General features: G+C 42.5%; 1 protein-coding gene across 1 annotated transcript in view; it reads left to right on the top strand.

Moving 5' to 3' along the window:
- Positions 1-23,867, top strand: part of LOC126175444 (15-hydroxyprostaglandin dehydrogenase [NAD(+)]-like) — a 96,067-nt gene that overhangs the window by 48,865 nt on the left and 23,335 nt on the right. The window contains exon 5 of the mRNA XM_049922248.1: positions 8,062-8,216. Within this exon, the coding sequence (XP_049778205.1) occupies positions 8,062-8,216 (155 nt within the window). The remainder of the gene's footprint in view (positions 1-8,061; positions 8,217-23,867) is intronic.

Genomic DNA, 23,867 nt, shown 5'->3' with positions numbered 1-23,867 from the left:
ATATCCCCATTTAGTCCTATTTGGTACAGGCCTCACACATTTGAGCAATATTCTAGAACCAGCTGCACGAGTGATTTGTAAGCAGTCTCCTTTGTGGACTGATTGCACTTCCCCAGCATTCCAACAACAAACTGAAGTCTACCACCTGCTTTACCTACGACTGAGTCTGTGTGATCATTCCATTTCATATCCCTACATTGTGTTACATCCAGGTATTTGTATGAGTTGGCTGATTGCAAAAGTGGCTCATTGGTACTATATTCAGAGGATACTATGTTTTTCGTTTTGTGAAGTGCACAATTTTACATTTCTGAACATTTAAAGCAAGTTGCCAATCCCTGCACTGCTTTGAAACCTATAAAGATCTGACTGAATATTTATGCAGCTTCTTTCAGACAGTACTTCATTATAGATAACTGCATCATCTGCAAAAAGTGTGCTGTTACTATTAATATTACCTGCCAGATCATTAATATACAACAGGAAGAGTGTGGGTCCCAACACACGATTTTATATACATTTATGAGATACTGCTACATAAATGCATTCTGCAGTTTCCAGTTTACAAAATTAAAATGTATAATTACCTTGTAAAAACATTGAAACTGTCCTCAATGAATTCTTCAGTAGAATAACAACACTTTTCCACCACAAGGGTAAAAAGTAATCTCTTCCGTGAACCAAGCTGCAGGTTAAATATGTTACTGCCTTTTATTTTATTGTAAATTTTAAAATGAATATATGGTGGTGTTTGGGAATAGAGGTAAAGTGGTGTGTTGGCAGTTTAAAATTCTCTTTGTGGTGAGTGCTGTAGTTGTGGTTAAGTGGAGAGAGTTTACTGTATGCTGATTTTTATATAGTAATAAAAACACTTCATATACGTAAAGGGAAGGAATAGATAGTATGGAACAATACGAGAGAAGGAAAGTTGCTACTCATCATATAGCGGAGATGCTGAGCCGCGATAGACACAATAAAAAGATTCACACAATCATAGCTTTCGGCTGCGCGCGCGCTAGCGCAAGCGCTTGTCTGCGGCAGATGTTGTCATTTCCACATCTTCAATTGTTTTATATATTGTATGTCTTGAACGTCGACGATATCTTCTGTAAGGCATCTTGGCAGCGTTCAATGCAGTTGCCTGTGCAGCAGCAGCAGCAGCAGCGCAAATGAGCCGCTGAGCGGCGATCGCTCGCTTTTATAGTCGCGCGGTGGCGCGTCACCTTGATAAGAACTTAGAATATTTCACAGTGCCAGTGGCGCATTATCCCGTACGGGCGCACTAGTCCTACTAGAGTGCGCCCGTCGGCAGAGCGCTAAGTCTGCCGCTGGCGCGCTGCCAAGATGGCGTCAGCAGGCCTTATCGAACGGGGTCAAAGGTCAAGGGCTCAGAGAGCTGACGTAACATACTGTTCTCGCTCTATGCCGACAGGTTCTAGATGTACCCTTGTCCGGTTCTCAGTTACGCTACAAATCAATTTTCAGTAACGTGATAGGTTCTGTATGCGATGACATCACGGTCCACAAAACTTTCGAGGCCCGATACATTTGGAACACCAGAACCACCTCGTACAATAGCGACGGTTAACCATCCGTTGCCATGTGTGAAGGAATCATTGATGTCAATGCTGAAGTTTAGTCTGCATCCACAGAACACTGCTGGTCCATCGAGTAGAGAGTGTGCTGCGACAGATTTTATAGTATTCTTTTTCTTGTCTGCGGCAGATGTTGTCATTTCCACGTCTTCAATTGTTTTATATATCGTATGTCTTGAACGTCGACGATATCTTCTGTAAGGCATCTCTATCGTCGACGTTCAAGACATACAATATATAAAACAATTGAAGACGTGGAAATGACAACATCTGCCGCAGACAAGAAAAAGAATACTATAAAATCTGTCGCAGCACACTCTCTACTCGATGGACCAGCAGTGTTCTGTGGATGCAGACTAAACTTCAGCATTGACATCAATGATTCCTTCACACATGGCAACGGATGGTTAACCATCGCTATTGTACGAGGTGGTCCTGGTTGCGCTTGCGCTAGCGCGCGCACTTGCGCGCACTTGGAGCAGATTCGTTTGCCACGATGACCTAGGCTGTAGGGAAGGGACCGTTTGATGTGGAATGGGTGGCAGCTATCATAATGGAGGTACTGTTGCTTGTTGATGGGTTTGATGTAATGCCACTTTCCTTGATGTTGACCTTCACCTGTCCAATGGCCAGCTTCACACGTCCGTCCACATCAAACCCACCAACAAGCAACAGTACCTCCATTATGACAGCTGCCACCCATTCCACATCAAACGGTCCCTTCCCTACAGCCTAGGTCTTCGTGGCAAACGAATCTGCTCCAGTCCAGGATCCCTGAACCATTACACCAACAACCTGACAACAGCTTTCGCATCCTGCAACTACCCTCCTGACCTGGTACAAAAGCAAATAACCAGAGCCACTTCCTCATCCTCTCAAACCCAGAAGCTCCCACAGAAGAACCACAAAAGTGCCCCACTTGTGACAGGATACTTTCCGGGACTGGATCAGACTCTGAATGTGGCTCTCCAGCAGGGATAAGACTTCCTCAAATCATGCCCTGAAATGAGATCCATCCTTCATGAGATCCTCCCCACTCCACCAAGAGTGTCTTTCCGTCGTCCACCTAACCTTCGTAACCTCTTAGTTCATCCCTATGAAATCCCCAGACCACCTTCCCTACCCTCTGGCTCCTACCCTTGTGACCGCCCCCGGTGTAAAACCTGTCCCATGCACCCTCCCACCACCACCTACTCCAGTCCTGTAACCCGGAAGGTGTACATGATCAAAGGCAGAGCCACGTGTGAAAGCACCCACGTGATCTACCAACTGACCTGCCTACACTGTGACGCATTCTATGTGGGATGACCAGCAGCAAACTGTCCATTCGCATGAATGGACACAGGCAGACAGTGTTTGTTGGTAATGAGGATCACCCTGTGGCTAAACATGCCTTGGTGCACGGCCAGCACATCTTGGCACAGTGTTACACCGTCCGGGTTATCTGGATACTTCCCACTAACACCAACCTGTCCGAACTCCGGAGATGGGAACTTGCTCTTCAATATATCCTCTCTTCCTGTTATCCACCAGGCCTCAATCTCCGCTAATTTCAAGTTGCCGCCACTCATACCTCACCTGTCATTCAACAAAATCTTTGCCTCTGTATATGTCTGCTTGTGTCTGTATGTGTGTGGAGAGATATGTGTGTGTGTGTGTGTGTGCGAGTGTATACCCGTCCCTTTTTCCCCTTAAGGTAAGTCTTTCCGCTCCCGGGACTGGAATGACTCCTTACCCTCTCCCTTAAAACCCAAATCCTTTTGTCTTTCCCTCTCCTTCCCTCTTTCCTGACGAGGCAACCATTGGTTGCGAAAGCTAGATTTTGTGTGTATGTTTGTGCTTGTTTGTGTGTCTATCGACCTGCCAGCGCTTTTGTTTGGTAAGTCTCATCATCTTTCTTTTTATATATATATATGATATGGTTATAATAGAAGGAAACATTCCACGTAGGAAAAATATACCTAAAAACAAAGATGATGTGACCTACCAAATGAAAGCGCTGGCAGGTCGACAGACACACAAACATAAACACAAAATTCAAGCCTTCGCAACAAACTGACGCCTCATCAGGAAAGAGGGAAGGAGAGGGAAAGACAAAAGGATGTGGGTCCCAAGGGAGAGGGCAAGGAGTCATTCCAGTCCCGGGAGCGGAAAGACCCACCCTAGGGGGAAAAAAAGACGGGCCTACACTCGCGCGCACACACACACACACACACACACACACACACACACACACACACACATCCATCCACACATACACAGACACAAGCAGACATATTTAAAGACAAAGAGTTTGGGCAGAGATGTCAGTCGAGGCAGAAGTGCAGAGGCAAAGATGTTGTTGAATGACAGGTGAGGTATGAGTGGCGGCAACTTGAAAAACAACATCTTTGCCTCTGCACTTCTGCCTCGACTGACATCTCTGCCCAAACTCTTTGTCTTTAAATATGTCTGCTTGTGTCTGTGTATGTGTGGATGGATGTGTGTGTGTGCGCGGGTGTATGCCCGTCCTTTTTTCCCCCTAGGGTGGGTCTTTTCGCTCCCGGGACTGTCTATCGACCTGCCAGCGCTTTTGTTTGGTAAGTCTCATCATCTTTCTTGATATATATATATATCGTCGGGAGGGAGGGAGAGGGAGGGACGAAGGGATGTGGGTTTTAGGGGAGAGGGTGGGGAGTCATTCCAGTCCCGGGAGCGGGGGGACTTGCCTTGGGGGGAGGGAAGGAAGGGTATACGCTCGCGCGCACACACACACACATATCCGTCCGCATATGCGCAGACACAAGCAGACATTTTGTCTGTGTATATGCGGATGTGACTGTATATGTGTGGATGGATATGTGTGTGTGTGCGAGTGTATACCCGTCTTTTTTTCCCCCTAAGGTAAGTCTTTCTGCTCGCGGGATTGGAGTGACTCCTTACCCTCTCCCTTAAAACCTACATCCTTTCGTCTTTCCCTCTCCTTCCCTCTTTCCTGATGAAGCAGCCGTTGGTTGCGAAAGGTAGAATTTTGTGTGTATGTTTGTGTTCGTTTGTGTGTCTGTCGACCTGCCAGCACTTTCATTTGGTAAGTCACATCATCTTTGTTTTTAGGTATATTTTTCCTACGTGGAGTGTTTCCTTCTATTATAACCATATCGTATATATATATATATATATATATATATATATATATATATAAAAAAGCGCTGGCAGGTCGATAGACACACAAACATACACACAAAAATCTAGCTTTCGCAACCAACGGTTGCCTCGTCAGGAAAGAGGGAAGGAGAAGGAAAGACAAAAGGATATGGGTTTTAAGGGAGAGCGTAAGGAGTCATTCCAATCCCGGGAGCGGAAAGACTTACCTTAGGGGGAAAAAAGGACAGGTATACACTTGCGCGCACACACACACACACACATATCCATCCACACATACACAGACACAAGCAGACATTTGTAAAGGCAAAGAGTTTGGGCAGAGATGTCAGTCGGGACGGAAGTACAGAGGCAAAGATGATGTTGAAAGACAGGTGAGGTATGAGCGGCGGCAGATTGAAATTAGAAATTAGCGGAGATTGAGGCCTGGCGGATAGCGAGAAGAGAGGATATGCTGAAGGGCAAGTTCCCATCTCCGGAGATGGGAACTTGCCCTTTAGCATATCCTCTCTTCTCGCTATCCGCCAGGCCTCAATCTCCGCTAATTTCTAATTTCAATCTGCCGCCGCTCATACCTCACCTGTCTTTCAACATCATCTTTGCCTCTGTACTTCCGTCCCGACTGACATCTCTGCCCAAACTCTTTGCCTTTACAAATGTCTGCTTGTGTTTGTGTATGTGTGGATGGATATGTGTGTGTGTGTGCAAGTGTATACCTGTCCTTTTTTCCCCCTAAGGTAAGTCTTTCCGCTCCCGGGATTGGAATGACTCCTTACCCTCTCCCTTAAAACCCATATCCTTTTGTCTTTCCTTCTCCTTCCCTCTTTCCTGACGAGGCAACCGTTGGTTGCGAAAGCTAGAATTTTGTGTGTATGTTTGTGTTTGTTTGTGTGTCTATCGACCTGCCAGCGCTTTTGTTTGGTAAGTCTCATCATCTTAAAAATGTATTCACATGGGACAGTTAGGATTTCCAGCTTTTGGAAATGTTCAAGGCAGTGAACCCTACTGCCACTCTTGGTTATTATACAAACTGCTCTTTTCTGTAATTTTAAAACTATTTGAATATTTTTACTGTTGACTCCCGAAAATATAGGTAATAACAGAGTGGATATAAGAAAAATATACAGATCTGACACATGTAGTATCACACACTGCAGTCAAAATTCTAAGAGCATAGCATGCTGTAGTGATTCTGTAACTAAGTATTTTAACATGTGACCTTGGAAGGCAAATGTCCCAGGTTAGACTCCCAGTGCAGCTCACAGTTTTAATCTGCCAGGAAGTTTCAGTCATTTAGCTGTTTGTAGTGGGCTCATACAGGTGAGACAGAAGAAGATGTAAATGCAGCACTAGAGAATATGAACATTGATAATGTAAGTTATTCATCTACATGTATAACAATAGAATTTTACAAATTTCTGAAGTTCGGACATAGTGCTGTTGAACATTGAGATAAATTTATCTATGTACGAGGGGGAGTCAAATGAAAACCTTCAAAGTGCAATTAAAAATAGACATTTCACACTGTTGTTCTGCAAGGAATTTCCTACAGACTGCAGCATACTACAGACAAGCAAAATACGACCATAGTAGTACCAGTTCAAAGTGGCTGCCCTGCTTGCAACATCCACCAAGGAAGAACAACATTCTGTCATATGTTTCATGAGCAGTGAAGGTACAAAACCTATTGGAATCCATTGGCAAACCAAGGTCCAGTATGGTGATGTATGTCTATCACTGCAGCAAGTGTATGAGTGGAGCAGAAAGTTCAGAAAACATGTGACTTCTGTGACAGAAGGTCAGTGCCTGGTCAAGCATGTCACGTTGTGGCAACAGAGTCTACGGTAGCAATTGAAGCCCCTGCGATGGAAAATCACTGTGTGAGGATGGTTGAAATAGCTGCAGATCTGAACAATAGTTACGGCTCAGCACATCACAACATTCATGATTGATTTACCCCTTCACTCATGATGCCTGTGATTTCAGAGATCATACGTCCATACAGTTCACAGCGCCCCCCCCCCCCCTCCCCCTCCCCCAGTGTGCTCTGGTGAGCCACCAGAGAAACAGTATTAAGTAAGCAATCACAAATGAGCTCGGCCTATTCTCTAACACGTATTACTGTTGTCCAGTGTTATGCACAACCTGTACTTCATTGTGTTGCTCTGTAAATTATTATTTAGCGAACTTGGTGATGGAACGAGGGTTATGTTTTTTCTGCATGATAGTGTCACTGCTAAAGCACTCTACAAACATCTCAATGGAAGAAGTACTCCAGTGTATCATTGCCCAGCAGCAAGCTTTTGTGGAAAAACAGCAGGCTATCACCACCGCTCTGTCAAGTCGCATCTGCAAAGTCACAACTGGTTACCCTCCTGCCAGTGCAACCATCACCATTTCCAGCATATGATGAATCGGCTGGATATAGGGCCTCCTGCAAGAAGTGGTTATGCCCACATTTCCAGGTTTTTCCCATGAGCAATGCAACCTGTGTAGGGCTCTCTTTCTTTTCTGGCTTTTGCGGCACATTTATCAGTTGTTATGCCAATGTTTGCCTTTGCGAGAAGCAGCCAACTTATCATTTGATGAAATATGCAAGCTTCTCTCAACCTATTACTGTGACAGAATGCATTTCATTGTGTCGTGTGTAGATTTTTCCATACGCCCAAACCGATCTTACAAAGTCTAAGCTGCAGAATTACATGGGTTGATCCATTGTCGTAAATTTGTCACTAGTACACATCATGAATCCTATGCTGATCACATGGTGCATGATGATATTCTTTGTTTAGCCCCAGATAGGGAAGTCGACCGTCCAGGAAGTCTCCCCTGACCTGGGGTTTGGGTGACTTTCTCAAACTCTACTTCTTTTCCCAAACCTCTCCAGTGCCTTTCACTTCACCCATCTTCCTTCCCCTTCAACCATTCTGCCGCAAGGAGGAGCCACTGGCTCCCAAAGCTTGCATAAGAAAAAACTTTTTTTTTATATGAGTGTTCTCGTGTCGCCACTTGGTGAGTAGATTTTTTTATCTATCTATTTATATTATATTGTCAAAAATTGATTATTTTCATTGTTATAAAAATTGTAATAGGTATTTTGGCTTCAAAAGGTTGAAAACAACAGTTTAAAGGAAGTGACAGTGAGAAACCTTTTTATAATACAGCAAATACATTACCAGCAGCTGTTTGATCAGTCTGAGGCACATAAATATATGTGAACTGTGATCTCACTATTTCACGTTTTGGAATTTTGATGTTTTCTTTCCAAATTGGAACACTGTTCTAAACACCATACAGTTGACTGAAGACTTCCTGGTGTTTTCAGGACCCTTACCATGAGAAGATAACTGGTGTACGCGTACTTGCTGTCTGCCCTGGTGCCACTGACACAAACCTTGTGAAAGATGTAAGGAAACAGCTGCTGTCATCTGAATATGAGAATGCATGGCAACGAGATACAGCAGGAGGTGTATCACAAACGTGAGTTTCATTTTAATTCATCTGTTGAGGAAAAGTAAATGATTTGTATTTTTCCAATATTTATTCAGATATTAATTTGTCTCTTAAATTTATTTACTGCTAATAACAATGAATAATCATCATACATTTGGTGATAGGATTTATTGAAAAATAATCATAAGTACGTGGCAGTAATTGTGGGCCAGGGTAACTTGACAAAAATTTAATAGGCATCACAAGGACCCTAAACTCTATTGAGATTTCGGAAAGTAGCTGTTCAAACCTGGAAATTTGTTTTGACCTCATACTCAACCTCAGTCGTAGGATAATACTTTCTGCAAATCTGATTATCTGTCGGGAAACTGTCATTGCTTGCATTGTATCAGTTATAATAATTTGACATTCAAGATGAGCACCCTTGTACTCAGTTTTTATACTTGCTACTTTACCCTAGGCTGTTACAACTCAAGTGACTGCCAGCAGACATCCAGGTGCCCATAGGCACATGTCTACAGACAGGCAAACAGCGATGTGCTTGCAATCTACAGCCGGACCATAGCCCTTGTGATCATACTGCCCTAGCAGAGTGCTCGCTGGTGCAAGGAGTGGCCAACCAGCTCATGCATATGCTGAAAATGTACAATAGAGCTATCCGGCTGGTGTCTATACTAACTGCAACTGTCCATGGGTGAGCAGAGGGGTGCTGGGTGCACCTGTGCCCCATGGGGCAGTGTTGGAACAGCTTGCCTTACAGTATACTGTTTTAAACTTCATTTAATTACAGTTTAATTCTGTGGAGCAAGGCACTCTTATCTGGTGGTTTGAATGACTTCTTGACTTTGCCAGTTCCCTGTGTGTGTGTGTGTGTGTGTGTGTGTGTGTGTGTGTGTGTGTGTGTGTGTGTGTGTGTGTGTGTGTTCTTTCAACAAAAGTCACTGGCAATGTGAATTTTTGATCTGTGTAGACTCTGCTGGTTCTGTGGGGGAGGGGGGGGGGGGGCACTATTGCACTTGGAAACATCCATAATGTCTTCCTTGCTGCCTTGCTGTAACTGTTTTCCCTAACACAACCTTCAATGCAAATTTTCAGACTGCACTGCAGATAGTTACCATCATAAAGCATCTTCATTCCATGTACCATCTTGCCATCTTATTGAAGACAGGTTATTATTAAACAATGGAAAATACAGAATGGAATGGAACAATATTATGGAAAGGAAAGTTGCTTCTCACTATATCAACATCTCCACTATATGGTGGGTAGCAACTTTCCTTTTCATAATATTGTTACAGTTTATCATCATCATCATCATCATCATCACTACTACCTTTTTTCCTCACCTCCACCAGTGGAAACTATTTACAATCATGTAACAGTCAGTGTCGATTGGTTTCCTATACACAAAAATCAACTAAACAGATGCCTGCCTCTTTTTCAACTAGTGCATCCAAGAGAGGTAGCTTGCCACTTCACTGGTTAAATTTAATATTAGGATTAACACTGTGTATGTGATCCTTATCCCTATGAAACTGGAGCTACATCAAGGAAGTGTCATTGATGTACCAAAAGAAACTAGGTAGGTGAGAAGGCACAGAACTGAGAGTTTCTAGAGGCACCACTGTAGAAATGACACCACATAGGGATTAATCTTTATGGTGGTTTGGGCTATTTTCTGCTTGTTAAACATCTCAACAAATGAAACTTCCTGGCAGATTAAAACTGTGTGCCAGACCGAGACTCGAACTCGGGACCTTTGCCTTTCGCGGGCAAGTGCTCTACCAACTGAGCTACCCAAGCACGACTCACGCCCCGTCCTCACAGCTTTGGAAGGTAGGAGATGAGGTACTGGCAGAAGTAAAGCTGTGAGGACAGGGCGTGAGTCGTGCTTGGGTAGCTCAGTTGGTAGAGCACTTGCCGGTGAAAGGCAAAGGTCCCGAGTTCGAGTCTCGGTCCGGCACACAGTTTTAATCTCCCAGGAAGTTTCATATCAGCACACACTCTGCTGCAGAGTGACAATCTCAACAAATGATGCAAATTATTGATGTTGTGATTTCAAATCTCTGACTTCAGTGCTAATAGCCCTGACAGACTTTTGACAGTTGGCAAGTAGGTGAACTGGCACTACTAACAATTGCTTAGCCATCATGTTACACATACTGGCATCGTTGTGGTACTGTTTCTACAAGTACCCATTCTCAATCACTTGGTGACAAGACTGACAATAGAAATAAGTGGCAATCAAGTAACATTTTAACATTAAGATTTTGTTCATGCCTCTCTCTGGACCAAAGGTGCCAGAAGTTGCCAAACTTCTTTCCTTGCACTTGCGACATTTCAGACCACCTCCAAAAACTTAAGATGTTGCTGCATTGCCTTTAGAAGCAGATGCAAACAGCAGCAATCAGTAGTGCTCCTGAAGACAATGGCAGAAGCAGCTGTTGAAAGTTCCAGAATTTTGTTTGAAATGGTATGGCTTGTATGTATATCAAGAAGATCGTAGTTAGGCATGCTACCAGTGCTACCATGAAAGACTTCAAGAATGCAGAAGCTGTTTACAAATTTAGTTTATAGAAGTCTGTGTATTGGTGTCTTGATAATCAGTTTTGGCTTTGTACTCATTATATCTAAATTTGAGAAAATATAAACAAAATCATATCAATGGACTTATAAAATAAAGTTTACAATGATGAGCATCAAGAGTGCTGTTAAATATAAGTTACAGATGAATGAAACTGTATGCATGTAACATAGAAAAAATATGTATGTGACAAATGAGGGTCATCCAGAAAGTAAAGAATGATTGTTTACTACACCCAGTGCCAGATCGCACCGCCACAATAGCAAGTGTGCCAGTTAGCTTCTCCCCCCAACTCAGTGTGAGCTGAGTTTTGTTGGCAAACAAGTCATGCCTCTCTGTTCTGTAATGTTTGATAATTCCAGCACCCATCAAAAATCACACCAAATGCGAAGTGCATAGTGTCCTTCAGTTTCTGAATCCACAAAATGTTGGTCCTATCGAAATTTATTGGCAAATGAAGAATGTTTATGGTAGAAGTGCAATGAACGAGTCTTCAGTGTCGTGGAATGTTGTTGGCAAAGGTGTTTTTGATTCATTACAATATACAGCCTTTTGCATCAGCTCGAGCACAGCAAGAACTTCAGTGTCTTAAGTGGAAAATTTTCAGACATTCTCCTCACAGCTCTGACTTGCCACCCAGTGATTTTCACTTGTTACCAAAAGTAAAGGAAATTTTGGGTGGAAAACAGTTTGCAAATGATGAAGACCTCGAACAAGCAGTGATGTCTTGGCTCAGATCTTTGGTAGTAGAGGAGTACAACAAGGGAATTGAAAAATTGGTCCCAAGTTACAATAAGTGCCCTGACAGTTATGGTGATGTCATTGAAAAATAAATTAAGGTACCATAACTTTGTAAATGAAATTTTGTTTTGAAATTTAGTTTTTATTTTGTTATGCCAGAATATCCTTTACCTTCTGGACAACCCTTGTATATTAGAAGGTGCACAATCGAATACCTGTCATATATTTCTAATGTGTGGCAGAATCTAAATTTATAAATATACTTAATAAATTTAATATACGTAAAAGCTAAAGATCAGCTCATTTCTCATGCGATAAAAAGAATGAATATATTATAAACATAAAAGCTAAAAGCATAAAAACTATTTTAATGTGCTTGAAGGCACAGCTGTAATTAGCTGTATTACAAACGCTGAGGATAATTATGGTCAGTGAAGGCTTCAATGAGACCCTCAGTATATTTTGAGAGGGCTGCATGTCACTGCAGATGCGACGACCACAGGTGGCTAGGCTGTACAGAAGGGAGTTCTTGGTGTGGAATGGGTGGCAGCCGTCGAAGTGGAGGTATTGCTGGTGGTTAGTAGGTTTGATATGGATGGAGGTACTGATGTAGCCATCTCTGAGGTGGAGGTCAACATCTAGGAAGGTGGCTTGCTGAATCCTTCACCGACCGTAATTATCCTCCTGCCCTTGAACAAAAACAAATCCTCCATGCCTTATCTCTCCAGTTTCCCACCGACTCCCGAAGTCCCACAGTCTGGCCACAGAGGAGCATTCCCCTCATAACTCAGTACCATCCGGGACTGGAGCAACTGAATTACATTCTCCGCCAGGGTTTCTATTATCTCTCGTTGTGCCCTGAAATGAGAAATGTCCTGCCTACTCTCCTTCCCACCCCTCCTACCATGGTATTCCACCATCCACCGAACCTACACAATATACTCATCCATCCTTACACAGCCCCTGCTCCCAATCCCTTACCTCATGGCTTATACCCCTGTAATAGACCGAGATGTAAAACCTGTCCTGTACATCCTCCTGCCACCACCTAATCCAGTCCGGTCACTAACATCATCTATCCCACCAAAGGCAAGGCTACCTGTGAAACCAGTCATGTGATTTACAAGATAAGCTGCAACCACTGTGCTGCATTCTATGTAGGCATGACAACCAACAAACTGTCTGTCCGCATGAATGGCCACTGACAAACTGTGGCCAAAAAACAAGTGGACCACCCTGTTGCTGAACACGCTGCCAGACATGATATCCCTCATCTCAATGAATGCTTCACAGCCTGTGCCACATGGATCCTTCCCACCAACACCAACTTTTCTGCACAGGTGGGAACTTTCCCTGCCATACATCCTACGTCCCCGTAACCTCCTGGCCTCAACCTTCATTAGTCGCTGTCCTCACCCATCCAGCCCTCTCCCTGTTCCCATTCCAGCACTACACAACTGTCATTTCGCCGCCACACTCAGCCTCTTAATTTCTTTTTATTTCTCTCCTTTCTGCTACTTAACCCCTCCCCCCTCCGCACCTTCTCTCCTGCCCTCTGTCTAAACTGCAACACTTCACTGGCCGGCGCACGCACCATACTATCCCTCCCCCTCCCCGCCCCAGCCTCCTCCTTACCCCCACCCAGTCGCCACTCCCATCAGGCACTGGTGCTGCTGCTCGCAGTGTGGTTTCAGTTCTCTGAGACTGCAGATATGTGTGCAAGTTGCAATTGTGTGAGTGTGTGTGTGCGCGTGTGTTTATGTGTGTCTACTGCTGACAAAGGCCTCAATGGCCGAAAGCTATAATTGTGTGAATGTTTTTGTTGTGCCTATCACGACTCAGCATCTCCGCTATGTGGTGAGTAGCAACTTTCCTTCTGTGGTATTGATACATTTAACAACCAAATTCTTGTTTTATAACTCTATTGATATGTTTTTTATGTATATTTTCTAGTTCTTAGACCTTTATCATGTTTAAAGCCAAAACTGGTTATCAGTGTTAATAACATCACATGTGGTCAAGACATTGAATTTTATAATCTAATCCAATACGAAGGTTAGAGTGTGTGCAGAATAATGTCCCCAGTAGATGTGCAGTTGGTAGGGCACATGTGGAAAGAGCGGTAGTGGTGGCGATTGCGGTCAGGTGCTCCAGGGAAAATGCCAAGCACTGGAGGGGGCGTACCATTGTAAACTGAAGCCTATGCTCACATTTCTTGTAAATGTTCAGTGAAGCCCCTCCACACCGACATTTTCATGGTGACCATTCACAAAGATTTATTGTTATGTCTGCTTTAGTTAGTGTCTAAAAAGAATACCACGGAAGATGCAACAAAAGCAGCAATTTATTTTGTCTATCTTGTTAACCATTTCTAACTTGCAGAGAAGCACCGTGAGTGGTGAATTTTGAGTAAAACCTACATTTATTTTGTTGCCATGTTAAAATTTGATTCATTTGCCGAAACACAGTGGAGTTCACTCAGTCTCACCTCACTAACATGTTGTGCAGACACTGTTGCGAGAGAATTCTGAAACCATGGTTTATTCAGTGTAATGTCTAATGTCTTAACTTATGTTGTTCCAAAACCCACAGCATTTTTCATTTCACCAGCTATTAATAACCCTTAAAATTATATTCTTTCATTGAAAAAGTTTGTAGTTAGTGGAATAATGTGGTAGATAATGAAGTTTTGCATAATAAACATAAGGAAAAAAACTCTCTTCTTTGCCTGCAGCCATTTGCCGAAATATCATTTTGATATCTCAAACTGTTTATGAAATATGAGGAATATTGTGGATATTTCATTTTGGCTTTATCGCTGGCTTATGCAGTCGCAAATGAGTGTGCTAAATCACATCAGTTTTCTTGAAATTGGTGACAGATAGAGACCTCCACCCAACCCTAAAGAAAAATTAAGTATGTTAGCTAAATTTCATATGCAGTAACATATAATATGATACACACCAAATGCAAAATCATAGTGACTCCTATTTTTCATTGCAAACTATTTTGGATAAAGCCACTCCCGGAAATGGAAAAAAGAACACATTGACACCGGTGTGTCAGACCCACCATACTTGCTCCGGACACTGCGAGAGGGCTGTACAAGCAATGATCACACGCACGGCACAGCGGACACACCAGGAACCGCGGTGTTGGCCGTCGAATGGCGCTAGCTGCGCAGCATTTGTGCACCGCCGCCGTCAGTGTCAGCCAGTTTGCCGTGGCATACGGAGCTCCATCGCAGTCTTTAACACTGGTAGCATGCCGCGACAGCGTGGACGTGAACCGTATGTGCAGTTGACGGACTTTGAGCGAGGGCGTATAGTGGGCATGCGGGAGGCCGGGTGGACGTACCGCCGAATTGCTCAACACGTGGGGCGTGAGGTCTCCACAGTACTTCGATGTTGTCGCCAGTGGTCGGCGGAAGGTGCACGTGCCCGTCGACCTGGGACCGGACCGCAGCGACGCACGGATGCACGCCAAGACCGTAGGATCCTACGCAGTGCCGTAGGGGACCGCACCGCCACTTCCCAGCAAATTAGGGACACTGTTGCTCCTGGGGTATCGGCGAGGACCATTCGCAACCGTCTCCATGAAGCTGGGCTACGGTCCCGCACACCGTTAGGCCGTCTTCCGCTCACGCCCCAACATCGTGCAGCCCGCCTCCAGTGGTGTCGCGACAGGCGTGAATGGAGGGACGAATGGAGACGTGTCATCTTCAGCGATGAGAGTCGTTTCTGCCTTGGTGCCAATGATGGTCGTATGCGTGTTTGGCGCCGTGCAGGTGAGCGCCACAATCAGGACTGCATACGACCGAGGCACACAGGGCCAACACCCGGCATCATGGTGTGGGGAGCGATCTCCTACACTGGCCGTACACCACTGGTGATCGTCGAGGGGACACTGAATATAGCACAGTACATCCAAACCGTCATCGAACCAATCGTTCTACCATTCCTAGACCGGCAAGGGAACTTGCTGTTCCAACAGGACAATGCACGTCCGCATGTATCCCGTGCCACCCAACGTGCTCTAGAAGGTGTAAGTCAACTACCCTGGCCAGCAAGATCTCCGGATCTGTCCCCCATTGAGCATGTTTGGGACTGGATGAAGCGTCGTCTCACGCGGTCTGCACGTCCAGCACGAACGCTGGTCCAACTGAGGCGCCAGGTGGAAATGGCATGGCAAGCCGTTCCACAGGACTACATCCAGCATCTCTACGATCGTCTCCATGGGAGAATAGCAGCCTGCATTGCTGCGAAAGGTGGATATACACTGTACTAGTGCCGACATTGTGCATGCTCTGTTGCCTGTGTCTATGTGCCTGTGGTTCTGTCAGTGTGATCATGTGATGTATCTGACCCCAGGAATGTGTCAATAAAGTTTCCCCTTCCTGGGACAATGAATTCACGGTGTTCTTATTTCAATTTCCAGGAGTGTAAATGCCAATACCACAATAACTGTGACCATTAATGATGGGCACATCATCATGAAGCTGACATATAAAGCATTAACACAAAAATGAAATTTGTTTGTAAAATATTTTGTCTAAAATCATTTGAGAAAGATTGCAGGACTTAGATTCTGTCATCACCGGTAATTCAAAAGTTGGAAGAAAATGTCGACTTGCTCTTCCGAACAAATGAATGAACTCACTCAGCACTTTGGACAAAAATTGGTCACTGCACATCAGCCACAGTATCTTGTGGGGGCTCTACTGGTCTCCTGCTACTATGATACTTCTTAAATGGCATTTATAGATTCTTTTAAGCTGTGTCATTGTTTTATTGTCAATGTGTTCTGGAAATTCTCAGTTGAAATACAGATGATGGGAAGAATCAAGATATCTACTCACATATAATTGAAGTGGTAAATGGCAGGGTGACAAAAGATTGAACTTACAACTGCTCTATTTGAGAATGTGGAGAACCAAAAAGCATTAGCGCTGTGTGTGTGTGTGTGTGTGTGTGTGTGTGTGTGTGTGTGTAAGGGGTGAGGGGCAAGGGGTATCTGGGGATGTCTAAGGAATGTGGCCCCAGTGAGCTCGTCATGGTACATTCAGAAGAAATCACCCCTTTTCCACGATGAAATAGCTAGAATAGATTGAGAACAAAAGGGGAGGATGAAGGCTATGTAGAGAGTCAAGTAGGTGCAGGTATGTAAATAGGTGAATCAAGCTAAAGAGAATTGATGGAGAACTATTGGGAGGGGGAGGGGGTGAACAGGGCTGAGCTGATACTGGAGAGAGAAACAAACTTCGACTGCATGCTCATTGTCACTTTGTGGCAAGAAGGTTACCAGCATGGGAGGTCACCCACCAAGTGGCTTATTCTTCTCGTTCTAGCTTCCCTCAAATCCAATTCCAGAGTGACATCATTTTGAATATTCAGCTTATGTCAGTGAAACGTTTAATATATGATGCATAGTGGTCACTTGCACTCAACAACATTAGCTGATGATTGTTACCTATAAATTATTACTCTTAGATGCCCCAGGGATAATGCAACAGAAGTGGGTGCTAGCTTGTATGAGGTAACTAGGAGTACTGTGTTAATCTGGAAACACGTCATCAGGTTGTCCTTCAGGTGTCCATTATGGACAACAGTGCTAATCCCTCAGCACTGTGTTGTGTGAAGGACGTGGGTAAGGGAACACCTGGAATGGAACATGTGTCATTGGCGTTAGGTTATTATCACTGATTAGTGCAAGATTTGTTTGACGCCTGATTATCATCGTGGAAATGTGTAGAGATGGCCAAACTTGCAGTATCAACGTTCAGCAGGAAGTGAGTCACTCATATATTGGGACAGTATTATGTATGGATGTCAGATGCATCTCATTGTATCAAGGGTAATTTGAGAGTGTTTCAGTATTAGAAAGGATGTTTCAACCTATTGTCCAGACTTACAGTCAATAATCTGATGACAGGCTTGTCTGTGAAAGGCAGTGATGCAGGAGCACACCATGCCCACCTTAGGACCACCTCCCTTTGGGAGGCAAGAGTCAATCAAATGCAAGTGCTTGCTGCAGTATTTGCTGACAAGGCACTGATTGAACATTCTATGGGCCAGTTGAAACTTACATCTTTGCAAGGATCCTCCTCACACCAGCGATCTTAGGAGGGTCATTGTTGAAGAATTTCTCAGGCTTGAACAGCAACTTCTCAAGCACTGTGATGTATGCTGAGGAGGATCCAAGCATGTTACACAGCCCAAGTTGGAATAGTACAATAATGAATGTTACCCAGCAGCACTTTTGAAGAGACTGCCTTTTTTTTTCATAAGGCTTATTCTTCTAGTTCTAGCTTCCCTCAAATCCAAACCCACATGCCTTCAGATATGCAGGTGAGGCAGTACTTTTGTGGACAGCAGGACAAATTTGAAAATATGGTCTGGTTTCAACAGAATATGATTTTAAAATCTGCCAATCATTTTGTGCTCTCAAAGGATTAAAAAAATTTTACAGTCATCTTATAGTACTGGAAGATATATATACACAAATCACATTGCTTTACACAAACTAATATTATGATTGCATGTTAACTTCAGTGAACAAAAACCATTACTTATTTTAGATACATATCAGGAATTTGGAAACTGAATGTGTTGGACCAGTGCAATGGAAGACATAAAATATTACTGAAACATAAACATACAACATTACTGAAAAGTGTCACATTTGTTAACCAAAAGTGATATAACAGGGCCACCATTAGAAAATGTGTATTGGGTACATGCCTAGTCAAAAACATGACTCATTCCACATTATAGCAATAGGTCGCAAGTATGATCTGTGGAACTTGCAAATAACTAAACTAAACTGAGGAACAAAACTGCCAAAAAGCAACAGATTTAAGATCTTTTCATGACTACCTTGAACAGTTCCAAAAACCATTACCATATTATTTTAAAATGTGGATGGTGGAGAACAGTATTAATGTATTTAAAAAATAATATCATGGAACCACTAAAAGCTGCTTAATGAATAAGTATTTCCAGAAAATTATATACAGGGGTTGGAACTTTAATAGTGGCAACTATTTATTTACAGCTTGTACAAAATAGATAAATGTTTCAAAGTTTTACTGACCTTCAAAGCAGTCACCAGCATTGTGTATATATAACCCATTGCCAGTGATGTGGAAGTCATAGGATACTCTTAGCAGTTCTGAAGTGAATGCTGTGAAGTGTTGAAGTGTTTCCTTCAGTTTAGAAATCGAGTTGAACTCATGAGGGCTTCGTCAGGGGAGTGCAGTAGGTGGTATAGTACTTCGCAGCCCCATCAGTCAAACAAATCGGTAACAGCTTGTGCTGTATGTGCTTGAGCATTGTCCTGCAAAATGATGGTCAGGTCCTGCAGAAAGTGTCATAACTTCTGTCTCTAAGCTGGTTGTAGGGTGTTCAAAAAATGAACAGCATTATGTCATAAAAGAAACAAGACATTAGAGGATACTCCAAGAGAATCCAAATTTCTTGAGCCATACTAAAATGCATAATGCGGCTTAATGTGTACAGTTGTATGTCCAGATTCAGATGTATATTTTCTTGGAGTACCAGCACCATATTATCTCATGTTTGGTTCTTTATTATGGCATGATGCTGTACGTGCCAGAAGATGAAAATGTGGACTTTAAATGCAGCGAACAGTTGAAGCCAGCCGGAGTGGCTGAGCGGTTCTAGGCACTACAGTCTGGAACCGCGAGACCGCTATGGTCGCAGGTTCGAATCCTGCCTTGGACATGGATGTGTGTGATGTCCTTAGGTTAGTTAGGGGACTGACGACCTCCGAAGTTAAATCCCATAGTGCTCAGAGCCATTTGAACCATTTGAACAGCTGAAACTAGCCAATAGTGTGGAATTAAATACTTCATTTCAAATAACTGACTGCCTGAGTGGAAAAGATTAATAAAAGCCACATTTATTTAGCAAACCGACAAAAATAACTTCATTGTTCCACAAGGTGATTAATTCTTGATTGTCAGAAAGGTGGAAATAAAATACAATCCGAAACTAATAACATATTTTAGCCTTCAGATATTGTTGTTGATGCAGCTCTCCATGCTACTTTATCCTGTGCAAGCTTCTTCATCTCCCAGTACCTACTGCAACCTACATCCTTCTGAATCTGCTTAGTGTATTCATCTCTTGGTTCCCCTCCACGATTTTTACCCTCCAATGCTAAATTTGTGATCCCTTGATGCCTCAGAACATGTCCTACCAACCGATCCCTTCTTCCAGTCAAGCTGTGCCACAAACGTCTCTTCTCCCCAATCCTATTCAACACCACCTCATTAGTTACGTGATCTACCCACCCAATCTTCAACATTCTTCTGTAGCACCACATTTCAAAAGCTTCTATTCTCTTCTTGTCCAAACTATTTATTGTCCATGTTTCACTTCCATACATGGCTACACTCCATACAAATACTTTCAGAAACGACTTCCTGACACTTAAATCTATACTCGATGTTAACAAATTTCTCTTCTTCAGAACCGCTTTCCTTGCCATTGCCAGTCAACATTTTGTATCTTCTCTACTTCGACCATCATCAGGTATTTTGCTCCCCAAATAGCAAAACTCCTTTACTACTTTAAGTGTCTCATTTCCTAATCTAATTCCCTCAGCATCACCCGTCTTAATTCGGCTACATTCCATTATCCTCGTTTTGCTTTCGTTGATGTTCATCTTATATACTCCTTTCAAGACACTGTCCATTCCATATTCCAATATTATGTGAATGTATTTTAATTCACTTGATAGCTCCTGGCCACAGAAATTCATTTTGTTTTCATTTGACATGAGAGCAATATACGAAGAGGAAGTAGCAAAATCGCTAAACATGAAGACGGGTCACATGGAGACTAGCCACCTCCCCATTACAACTCAAATTGGTCTGTAGATCAGCTCCAGATCTATGATATTTCCAAATTGGGGCAATATTAGATAGTGCCCCCTCCAAAGCATTTGAGGTAGGACACCAAAAGTTTAAAAAAATTGCATTTTCAAAAATATGCTCATTTTGTAGTGTACATCTTTCTGAAGAGTCTGATACATAAAACATATGTGTTTGAGGAAGTTTAAGGGATGTTATTTGGTCTTAAGTCTGCTAAAGTGCAGTGCCATGCCTCTTCACACAGCATTCTTCTATTGCACGTCACTGTATTTCACTCTGTGGAATTCAAAACGTATAATTTTGTAATGGGTGCCATCAAACTGTATTCAGGACAGTGGAAATTAAAATGTTCTGTCATGCCCTCCTGCTCCCTGCCTGTTTGACATCCTGCCCCTCACTATTATTATTATTATTGTTATTATTATTATTAATTTTTTTTAACAAACAAACAAAAACTTGCAGTTATTACTGGATGGGATTATTTGTAACCGGGAGAACAAGAACTCTTCAGAAAAGTTTCACTCTTTTTGCCTATTAGCTAATAACTTGCTGTTTAGTGTGACATAAAATTAAATATAGGATACATAAAACCAGTAAATACGAGACAAGCACGACAGTATACATTTCTTCAAACCTAAGTCCTAGCATTTTTTTGCTCTCTAATCTTGCTACACCTTTACATGGTGTTCTTTCCTTTCTGGGAGAGAATTTATTACCTCATCAAAGTTCATCAAATGTCTTGCTTCATAAATGAAATTTCATTGTCTAATGGTGAAAAAGCTGTTAATACAAACAATACCCAAGACTGGTGTGGTTTCTTGACCTGATTACTTGTATTTTGTCACTGCCTTCTAGATAAAATGAAATAGGCCTGCCTCTTATTGCAGCACCAAATAAACGAGACTGGTTTGGCATAAATGGTCATTTTTATAACATGACAGAATATAATTCATGAAGAACTACCAGCAAAAAGCTTTGTGTTAGGAAATAGTTTCACATTTCATTCATACACTCCAGTTTCTCAAGCATGAGATCAAAAAGTAGTAGTACGAAATTTTTATATAAATTTGGAATCGTCATATTCTTCCTTAATTTGCGTGATGTCCCCACTTCTTCTCCTTCCTCGTTCTAACAAACAATCTTGTCTTCACTAATTCTGTAACTATTCCTGCCAGCATCAAAACTTATTCTCCAGTTAAATTCACTAACTCTGCCACAATCACAGATTTAGTTATCCCACGCCTATTCTCTGGTTAGGCATTATTAAGTGTTTGTACAACGCGTTTTCTGCACCACTCCCAGAATATAACTTAAGAGGCTGCTAGCTGGGGACTGTACAACTTGCCCTTATTAGTGTAGTGATCTGGCCTAAAATGTTGTGTCAAAATTTCTCACCAAGAAGGCAGTATGTAAACTTTCTTACCTGTTACTCCTGTGAGTCATTTATTTCCACTCTGGTAGTATGAATCTATGGATTTTGCTAGGAATTTAACAACACTGATCATTCGCAAACCCTGTCAACCACATAACAGCGATTGGCATTCATCCGTTTGGCTCAGCCCCCGTCCCCTTTTGTCTGCAGGAAAGTTTATTTCTAGATGTGACGGGGTGTCCCCTGGCAGAGACTATGTGCACTGTGCACACATTCAAAAACCTACTTATGATTCATTCAGAAATCAACTTAGTACTTGTTCAGAAATGTTCAAAAACCAACAGAGATCTGTTTCAAAAACGTATGAATAATCAATAGACCAACATGCCCTGGATGCTACGCGCTTTGTGAAACCAGGTTTTTTCCTCAAGAATATGAATTTGACCCCCTCCCCCTCCCCTGAAATTGCCGCCCTGGGCAGATACCCCAGTTTGCCCCTGCCCCCTAGATCTGGTCCTGTTGTGCATGTGTAAATCTGGCAGCGTGGGCGAGCCAGTAAAATTTTTTCCTGGTAGCATCTGGCTGCTTGCTGCTACTGCTTCTACAGCTAACAGCCACTTTTCTGTAACCAGAAGCTGGAGAAGGTACTACTCTCACGCGACTTAACTGCGAATGCAGATGAGCTCACTCGCAACTGCTCAAATGAATCTAATGTAAACACTTGTGACATTCCTCTCATTGGCGGCAATTTGTTGTTATGAAGCATTGCATAGTCTTCCTAAAGCCTCTGACACTGCTGCTGGCAGATGCTTGTAGGAACACTGTGTTTTGTTGTTGTATATGGCACATCTCCTTTGCAACTTAAGCTTTTTTTTTTCGTGTTTTATTGCTGAAGTATTATTCTGCAATAGTGAGATACAGTAATATCCTTTGTTAGAGTATTGGTTCCTACCAGTCAAAATTACAAGGATGTAACTGAAAACTAAAACAGTGAAAAATTTCCAGAATTCAAAAAAATTCCTGGGCTTTTTCCCAGTTTTCACCCAGAAGAAAAAATTCCCGGGTTTTCCCAGATCTTCTGGTTGTCCTGGATCGTATACAATCTATCGTTTCTCTTTCATTGCATAATGGTCCCTTGGAAACCCTTGAGAGCCTCTTGTTCTTTCAAATTTTCCAGGTCTCATTGCCTATCTGAAATTTCTTCAGTTTTAGTCTACAGTTTGTAACAAATAACAAATAAACTGTGCTCAGAATTCACACCTGCCTTTGAAAATGGTTTACTGCTTTAAATCTGTTTTCGAAATTTTCGAAATATCTGTCTTGCAGTTATGAAATCTGTCTGAAACATTCTGATATCAACAGCTGCCTTCCATATGTGCAAGGCGCCCCCCCCCCCCCCCCCCCCAAAAAAAAAAAAAAAAAAAAAAGAAAGAAAGAAAGAAACAACCCTAAGTGTTGTTGTTGTTGTTATGGTCTTCAGTCCTGAGACTGTTAGCATTATGAAATTGTATTCTGTGCTAAATTCTACCTAGCAGCTTCTCCTTCCATTGCTTTCCCCACAGTCCATGTTCTCCAATTTTTTTCTTCTCTTCCTTTCCTATTATTGAATTCCTATCTTCATCATAATTAAATTCTCAGCTTCCTCAACAAAGTAGGTTGAGACCTTTGCAGTTCAAGTGGTTTTTAATGACCTGGCAGACAATACTAATAATATCAAACTTTTTGCAGGTGACTCAGTCTGTACGGAAGTACTGCCTCCAAAAAGCAGCATAACTATTCAGTGAGATCTCAATAAGATTTCAAAGTGGTGGAAAGACTGGCAACTAGCTTTAAATGTTCAGAAATGTAAAATTATGCACTTCTCAAAACAAAAATGACTATAGTATCAGTAAGTCACAATTAGAATCAGTCATATGAATGGGCATTACAGTTTGTAGGAATATGAAATGGAAAGATAGCAAAGGCTCAGTTGCAGGTAAAGCAGGTGGCAGAGTTCAGTTAATTGATAGAATACTAATAAAATGCAGTCTACAAAGAAAGTTGCTTATAAATGACTCATGCGACCCATTGTGGAATGTTGCGAAA

The sequence above is a fragment of the Schistocerca cancellata genome, chromosome 3 (assembly GCF_023864275.1).
Source record: "Schistocerca cancellata isolate TAMUIC-IGC-003103 chromosome 3, iqSchCanc2.1, whole genome shotgun sequence".
Classification (NCBI taxonomy): Eukaryota; Metazoa; Arthropoda; class Insecta; order Orthoptera; family Acrididae; genus Schistocerca; species Schistocerca cancellata.
The sequence above is the reverse complement of the archived record's forward strand: the minus strand, read 5'-3'. Positions and strand labels throughout refer to the sequence as shown.